The sequence below is a fragment of the Apaloderma vittatum genome, unplaced genomic scaffold, assembly GCF_000703405.1.
Source record: "Apaloderma vittatum isolate BGI_N311 unplaced genomic scaffold, ASM70340v1 scaffold40596, whole genome shotgun sequence".
Lineage (NCBI taxonomy): Eukaryota > Metazoa > Chordata > Aves > Trogoniformes > Trogonidae > Apaloderma > Apaloderma vittatum.
The window spans coordinates 1-8718 of record NW_009724260.1 but is presented as its reverse complement, the minus strand read 5'-3'; the positions used below and the strand labels follow the sequence as shown (position 1 = coordinate 8718).

Below are 8718 nucleotides of genomic sequence, written 5' to 3'. Positions count from 1 at the left end.
GGAGAAACAAGATGCATAGGGAGAGAGATGTTTTTATTAGTCCAGCTGATATAGCTAGAAAAAAATTAACAAGTTTTCAGGCACCTCTTTCCGTTAGATAATTGCTGTGAGCGCAATAAAAATGCCATGTTGGAGAGAGGCGCCACTAAATGAACATTCTCTGATTACAAGATGCAGCACCAGCTATTTGCCAAGCGTCTGTGAACAGTGACACGAAGCACAGCAAGGGGGATCTAAAGAATATACAGAATCAAGTGGTTGTCCCTTGCAGCATTTTCTCTCCCCTGCTCTCACAAGACTCATGCAGAAAAATCCCCGTGCTGATTAACACAAATACAGGAACATCACCCACCACAGAAAAAAACTCTTACATGTGATCTTCTCTCCCCCAGCCAGTTAAATCTGAATCACATAAAAAGCTGTATTAAAAAAAAAACTCTCATCTGAGATTTTCCCTCACCAAACTTTAATTAGTTTACCCCAACTGAAGTTGTCACTTCAGCTAAGTGACAGCCTGCAATCACAGCCTTAGAAATATCACAGCCTCTACAAAAGAAAAACTTCAGTTATCTACACGAACCTACGTAAAGCTGCATGCTGTGAAGCTATATATCAAACTTCAATCATGCTCACTCTCCAAAAGCCAGGTTTCAGCAGTGGGTAGAGCTACTGAGCAGGTGCTATCTGCTTCCCAGGCTGCACTAGCTGCAAAAGCTGTCATTATTAAGGGTCCGACGCTCCTAACTATCAGTATTTCTGGAAAGAATCGCTCTAAGAGGTTAAGCAAGCGCACGTGTCGCTGACTACAGCCATGCTGGAGAACAGACCTACTTGATACAACACAGTATGCTCACACCCAGAGAACAGCCTGAGCTTGCAAGCTAGACCCAGTCTGGAAGAAAAGCCAACCGCTTAGCATGTTTTCATTGATTATAATGCTTGTTTTCAGGTTCACAGGCCAACAAGTCAGCTGAAGAAAGCTAGTTATCTGATCTTTTCCTGTAACTGGCAGCTTGCAGCCCACATCTCTTCACTGGCTGAGCTAAAACCATTTAGAGGGAAGCAAGGGCTCTTAATCTAATTTTCACCTCAGTCCTTACCTCTAAAAGAGCGATTAGTTGTTTCCACCCACTCTCCCATTCATCTCTAGATTAAAGATGTGATCTGCTCCCCACAAACCAGCTTTCATGGGCTGGAGTCTGAGCTGGGAGCACTGGCCTGCAGCCCCAGGAGGACTTATGTGAAAACAGTAGCCCTTTGTACCCAGATCTGCCTCCCCTCCCTTACAGGAGTCAGCCTGGCTCGCTGTAGTCAGGATAATGACAGTTCACAACGACGTGCAAGTCAAAGCCTCGGAGGTAGGGCATGTTTACAGTGACTCACATTTAAACACTAGTTCAAGTTTACAGCAACTACAATCAAGTTAAAAGGTTCACTTTGACACTGCTTTAGCCACACTTCAACTTCAGCAGACTGCAGGAGCACAGCCAGGGGGATGTGCTTGCACACAAACCCAACCCACTTAGCATAACTAATTAAACCGAGTCATTTAAATCTCCAAGATATTCCATTTAACACATCTAAGACATTTCAGGCCAAAACAACAGTTTATTTAACTTTCAGCAACATCTCAACCATCAAAAAAATAAACTCTAACACAGATGGATGGAAGACTTCTCTACAGTGTAACTAAGCGGGCTCTGACCCCAGGGGTTTGAATTGGAGTGACTTTTTATTATTCAACCAATAAGTTAGGAACCATGAGAATAAAGTGCTTTATTTCTGATCTGGCATGAGGTCATCAATGGACTGGCCATTTTCAAGGCGTTTTTCCATCTCAATGAGCAGCTTCACACCATCCACCACCATCTGCACCAGCTCCACCTCAGAGAAGCCAAGACGATCGGCATTGGAGACATCAAACACTCCTCCAACAGCAGCCGTGTCCACACCACCTGGAGCAAGAGATTTAGTTAGCACACCAACCACTGCTTAAAGCAGGTGAGTTTACCTCTCTTCCCTCAGTAGCTTGAGGAAAGACACAAGACAATTCTCCACAAGCTGCCACTGCTGCAGATAAAGCTGCAGGTGACTGCCACTGAGCAGGCCATCAGGCCAGCTCACTCTTAACCCATGACCTATGGTCACAAGTACCTGCTGTAGCCATTTCACAGCCAGAAGCTAAATCAGGATTCCCAGCCCTGCTTACACAAAGCAGGGACAGCTGCCACCAGCTCCACCTTATCTGGTGGAGTCAAAAAAAAACCACACAGCACGTATCTAGACAGCCAGATACAGTAAAGCACAAAAAAAAGCAAAGCATCCCCAACCCCTCCAGGTAAGATTTTACGGCTTGGTTCTCTCTATGGGCTTTACAAGTTTACCTTCTGGATGGTCTGACAGGCACTGCCCATGTGAACCAAGAGATGATTCTGTCTGTAGCCAAGCTTTTGCTGATGCCTTAAGGTAGCCTGACCAGGACATTACTGCATTGCTTCTCACCTGTGCCTCGTTTCTGCAGCCGAAGCCTCTTGAGGACTTCTCCAAACTTCTCATGTTTCCCAAGGTTTGGTAGCTTGATGTGCACACCAGCACGGAGCCCTGTTCCAAGGTTGGATGGGCAAGTCAAGATGTAGCCCAAGTGTGGATTCCACATGAACTCGTAGTTTTTGGACTTGAAGAGAGTTTCTATCTATAAATAGAGAGAATGGATGTTTAGAGATTGCTCTCTGCCCTGGAAGATGTAGGTCATCCATTAGTGCTCATGTACAGCTTCAGTTACATAGCAACAGCCACAACAGTTTGAACAGTTATTTAAGTTCGTCACATAAGCCTCCTCCATTTGGAAAGAAAGGGCCACCAACAAGGGGCTTAAGGCTTTAATCTTGCTCCTAGCAGGCTGGGTTTAAGCTACACTACAAAATCTGAAGTGACTATTGGTTGGGAAGCTTGATTTATTACTTGTCAAGCTGTCATATGTTAGGATTAGGGAAGGGGCTGGTAATGCTCAAGTTCGTATCAAGACTAGAAGTATAGAAAAGCATTCAGCCTAGAAACTTCAGTCCAGGTTCACCATCCACATTCAAACAATTTCTCCTCCCACCCAGGGTATCTCTACAGAACCATGTAGAAATGTTTTAAGCAGAGTTTAGATTCTAACAAGGGTGCCACACCATACTCTAGATTTCACAGCCACAATGCTTTGCCAAAACAGGCATTTCAGAGCCCTCACAGCAGAGGGGGCTTGAAAGAGTTTGCTTTTTTTTTTTTACTGTGTAACCAGAGAAGCATGTACCATTTGAACCTACAGCTCAGGCAATATTGATTTACCTGTGTTAGTCCAGTACAGAAGCGGGTAAATACTTCCTTCATGTTGCCACCTTTCTGCATGGAAATAACTCTAAGGTGATCCTCCTCATTGATCCAAACAAGGAAAGTCTTGTTGTCATTGTGCCTAGAAGGCAAGGCAAACAACTTGCTGTCTGTCCCATCTGACATTTTCAAGATAATTGTAACACCATCAAATTACTCATCATTGTAGCTTTTGAGAGGCTCACTTAGTTGCTTCTTCAAAGTGAACCTTACCTCTTTTGTCCACACAAGACCTAGAGTTAAGCTAGTATTTTTACCCTGCTCTTTTCAAGAGACAGTTTGAATTGGCCTATATCTAAATAGCTCAGAATGAGTAAAACATGACATTAACCAGTCTTACAGTATCAATATCTAAAATCCAGTTATTCCCCTAGCTCACTTGTGGCCCAAGTCAAAAAATTTAACAGTTCATCTGTCAGCAGTTTGCACAAGGGTGATCAGCATAGACTTCGAGGCAGCCCTGTACAGTGATGTTCATAACATTGTGTTGATGATGTGTAACAAAGTCTTCTATCAAAATTTTGTCAGATTCTGTTAAACTGTACTTTTTACCTCATCAGAGTTTTCACTACTAATTTTAGATTAGGGCTCTTCAGAGATGCTATAAGAAAACCTCTGAACACCAGTGGGCCCCTCTTGTCCTAGCCTGCAGCTGGCAGCAAGTATTATGGTCAATATTCACCACACTGATAATTTCTCAGCTTGATTAGGATCAAAAAATAACCACTACCTGAGGAAAATTATTTATGCAGACAACATCGAGACTTTACACTTCAAGCTCGTAGATTAGTCATGCTCAGATGACAGTGCTATCTAGTGCTGGCAATCTGAAGGTAGATGATGCAATCTTAAAGGTGACCTACAGAAACAAACCATGCTTCCTCTGGGTTGTACTGAAGCAGCTGCAGGAATAAGACTGGAGTATTCCGGTTGATAAAAACTTAGCCCTTAGCTTACAAGAAAGCAAGTTAATTATTCTGCAAAAGCTCCCAAGGTGCAGAGTTTTATGTAGGTGACCTACATCCAACAAGCAGAATCCTTCCATTCCACACCTCTGCATCAGTCAACTCATGTCACTGAGGGACACAGAGGGGATGGAAATCTTATCACTAGTACAGGTAAACCCATACTAGGCCAGCATCCATAAGATTCCACAAGCAGAAGTGATGGTTACAAGGGAGCAACTACGCATCCAGTACCAAGCCTGAGCTAAGTCAAAAGCTACTCTCATGTCCTGGGACAAGAGCAGAATGTAGCAGCACATCTACTTCTTTACAAGTGATCTACTTTCATAAGCTGACTGAATTATCATTTGGTGCTTCACTAACCTGTGCTGGATGGGTAGGCTCTAGGTACAGGCCAGCCAGGCTGGCTTGTTCCTACCAGCCCAACATGGCACATAGTAACTCTTGTCCAAATGCTGCTGGTTTAGATGCAACTTTCCCAGAGGATACCACACAAATTTCTCACTAGATTCAGTAATACGAGTTCAGAAGCTGCCATTTTGCCCAACAGCACAAGCCATGACCAAAACAGCAAGGCTTGTATTTTTTTTTTGCAGGGACTTTGTACGACTCCTCCCTTCCAGGCATACTCACCAGATACCTCTGGCATCAGGCCAGTCTCGTGCCATCCCAGACGCCAGCAGAAGAGGAGAAACTGGCTTGTCAAACAAGAAGTGATCATCGATCAGCTGCTGCTGCTCTGCATCAGTCATGTTCCTCAAAGCATAGTACTTCCCCTTGAGATCACCTTCCAGGCTACCCAGAGCTGAAAGAAAAAGTCACTTTTAGTATGGGACCACAGATGACAGACATCCCCAGCACTCTGGACACGAAATGCAAAGTATGGCAACATCTTATCTGCTGGGTTTGGTTCTATGCTTTCACCTGCAATGGAAATGTCTTTGTGGCATTACAGAACTTAAGGCAGTATCAGATGATTTGTCTGCACCTTCCAGGCTTGTACAAGTAGCCTTTGTTTCCTTACATAGCGTATAGAACCATCCCTGCTGCCTAACTGTAGAAATGGAGTGCTTCCTTCCAAGGAGAAATCAAGGTCATGAATATAATAAACAGTATTATTCTAGCCAAGGACTGTTACTCTGCCCTTTGAGAAGTTCTGGAACAACTACACTCTCAGTCTACAGAACTGCACTTTGAGTATACCCTTTCCTCTCACTTAATGGAGTCAGGAATAGAAAAAGCCTGCAGCTGAAGAACAGGGCTTACTCCAGTCAACTGCACCTCTAAGCAAGCTGAAAATTAATGAAAGTCAATTAAAAGCAGACACAAAATACTGCAACCATGACTCAAGCCCTGAAGTTGCTACATACCTGTTACATTTCAGGTTTGAGCCATGATGAACCAACCTCTTTCTCAAACACACATATAGAAAGAAGTTTTCAAGATCAGCAAAGGTGAATGCCATGCAGCCCAACTTTCCTCTGACATGTGCTTTTGCTCTCAGCTATAAACTGCAATGCTGAGGCAGCTGTAACACAATGAGCCTTTTTCAGAGAAGGCTCCACGTTCAGACTAAGTCCTGAGAGGTGGCTCTTTCCAGTCACCTCCATTTTCAAACTGCTAAGAACACCTCTTGTGCAAAGGACAGAAGTAGTTTCCCCAGCACACCCAGTTTTCACTTTACCTTCAACGGAGAGCTTTTCGATAGCTCGTCTCTCCCCCCGGCTACAGTGCGGGGGAAGACAGAATCCACGGATGCTTCTACCAGTTCTCACACGGGAACTTAGCACGTAATTGGGATCCAGGTCATCACCTCCCTACAAGACGAAGAAACCAGTGAGTACAATCCTGTTGCCAAGATACCTACCCTGAAAACATACAGCTCCTATGCACTCCAGCATGCACCTTTTACTGAAGATATTGACTACCTGCCCTGTAAGCCAGTGTCTTCAGCATTAGCTCAAACATCTGTGTAATACAACTCTTGTTTTGAGGCTAAGACTACAGCCACAGTAATGGCAGAAGACAGACACCAGACCATCAGTTTAATGTTCATTTCAGACTACCACCTGGGCTTCTTTTACCCCTTAGGGTATGCCATCTAGAGCTACCAACACAAGGTAAACCCTTGTTGGTAAGGCAGGCATTTATTCTTGCCAATGAGAACTATTCACTAAAGTCATGCAAAGTCTCTTACTTTCAAGATGACCTACAGCTAAGCCAATCAACATGGCATTAGGAATTCCTAGAGCCTACAGCAACATTTGAAATCCATACAATGGGCAGACATCTTTACTCCTAGCCATAACAACATATTATGAGACCACCAGGTGATATTTAAGATCAAAGATCAGACAGTAGAAAGCATTAAGCTTTATTACTGTCCTTGACTCCTAAGATAGTGTTTAGCTTGACTACTATAGACCCACAGTTCATGGAAATATATGTCAAATGCACCTGGCACAACCTACATCACAGCAGCACAGCACAGCAAGCTCCTGCTGCATGCCAGCTGCCTGGTTCTACCCAGCCACTGACATCCTACAGCAGCAAGCTCTGAAGTCTGACTGGACTGTGGGTCTGTGCTGGGTGAAAACAAGGGGACAGAACCTGAGCAATCAGTTTAGGCAGCTGCCAACAACTTTATCCAGCCCTCAGACCAGTAGACATCAGTAATTAATCAGAAGTTTATACCTGCAGGTTATCAGGGTTCAGGTCAGTCTTGTGCTCATCAGTTGGTTTGTAGCCACCGTGTCTGTCTTCAATAACTGGATCAAAGAGTTCCTTAAACACTTCGTAGCTTTCTTCATCACCAGCTACGCATCCTACTGTCATTATGAAGGGATGGCCTGGAGTGGTAATAAAATCAGAAGAGCTAAGTTTGGGTGATGTTTGGCTGTATTCCAGCACAGCACTAACCAGGCAAGTTCTTAGTGGTAGGTCTAGTCACTTAAAAAGGCATTCTTACATAAAACATTTGGAGAGACCCTACATTTTGCACTTGATTCAGTTAGTAAAATGTAGGGCTATGGCAACCCATAGCTGTTGCCGTTAAACCATGCTTATTTGTGAAGCTCGGTTTCAGACAAATTTGCACAGCACATCCAGTTTCACTATCTCATTTAGACCATGAGATAGAACTTTGTATCTAAAAAAATCATGCTTTGCCGTACGCAAGCATGCTTTGCTTTTTGTGCCTTCTGCTACAGACAGAGCTGCATTTCTGTAGTCTGCTCATAAATACACCTCCACAAGATTAGTTTTAAGTCACCATATTAAAAAGCACCAGTTACTTCAGGTGGCTCACACAGAATATTCTCAACGCATTTTACCAGGATTATCAACCCCAGTCTGAATGACATCATCCAGGGTGAAGCCACTGGGTGTGACTCTGTCTCTCAGTTTCTTGTACAAATCCAGGGTTAGAACTTTGGCCATGTGGTTGTTGTGGGTGCTCAGGTCCGGGTACTCCTCATCAGGAGGCAGTCTCTGATTATTTAGTTGGGCCATTTTGATATTGCTAGAGTAAAAATAAATACTGTAATGTTAACAAGTAAACACATCTGCTCCCCCTTTTTTCATAGAAGTGCTAGAGAACATCACAACCAGTTTGGAATAGACCAGAACAGCCAGGTAAGCCAACATTTGTTTTGCGCCCCCCATGTTATAATTAGAATGCATTTGTAGGTTGGTTGATTTCTTTTTTTTTTTCTCCCGGATTGAAAGTATTTAGCAGAGCAGTTACATAATTGAAGTGTCTGGGAATTGATATGTCAGATCACAGCAAGGAACGTGGCTTGATAGAACAAGGCCTCTTTTAACACAGCCATGTGTTCAGAGCCGTCTCTCAATGCTTTAAGAGATTTGCCTCTCAGCAGCTCCAGAGCTTTGGGTGCCATTATCAAGAAGCACTTCCAGTAAGGAGGGAGAACAGATCATTATGCAGATCCAACGGTCCCCAGCCGTTACCTGGGTTGTCAACCCCAGTCTGGATGACATCATCCAGCGTAAATCCACTGGGAGTCTGTTTATCCCTCAACTTCTTGTACAGGTCCAGGGTCAGCACCTTGGCCATGTGATTGTTGTGAACGCTCAGGTCGGGATACTCGTCATCGGCAGAGTGCTTCATCTTCAGCAGGTTGTGGCTGTTTGAGAAGGGCATGGCTGACCCTACCGCGGTCACGGGGGGAGAAAGAGGGGAAGCCTATCACGGGGGGCTTGGCAGGCCTCCCGACATCCCGGGGGAACGCCAGGCAGCCAGGCAAGGTCACCTTGGCCGCGCTCCACCCGTGCCTTTCACACCCTTTGTTGCTACACCACCTTTCCGCAAGAGCCAGCAAGGAGGGAAGAAGAAAGAAAAAGTTCTCCACCTCCTTGCCCC

General features: G+C 44.4%; 1 protein-coding gene across 2 annotated transcripts; it reads right to left on the bottom strand.

Annotated features, from left to right (window-relative positions):
- Positions 1-1588: 1588 nt before the first annotated feature.
- Positions 1589-8519, bottom strand: CKB (creatine kinase, brain). 2 transcript variants are annotated; one of them, XM_009872383.1, is made up of 7 exons: positions 8307-8519; positions 7032-7186; positions 6022-6154; positions 4971-5142; positions 3331-3454; positions 2503-2692; positions 1589-1955 (listed from the first exon to the last, which is right to left on the bottom strand). In XM_009872383.1, exons 1-7 carry the CDS (start codon positions 8497-8499, stop codon positions 1777-1779), a joined length of 1146 nt encoding a protein of 381 aa, XP_009870685.1. In that variant the 5' UTR covers positions 8500-8519; the 3' UTR covers positions 1589-1776. The 2 variants fall into 2 exon arrangements, with proteins under 2 accessions (XP_009870685.1, XP_009870686.1); XM_009872384.1 differs by lacking the exon at positions 8307-8519 and adding an exon at positions 7670-7857.
- Between the last annotated feature and the right edge of the window lie 199 nt (positions 8520-8718).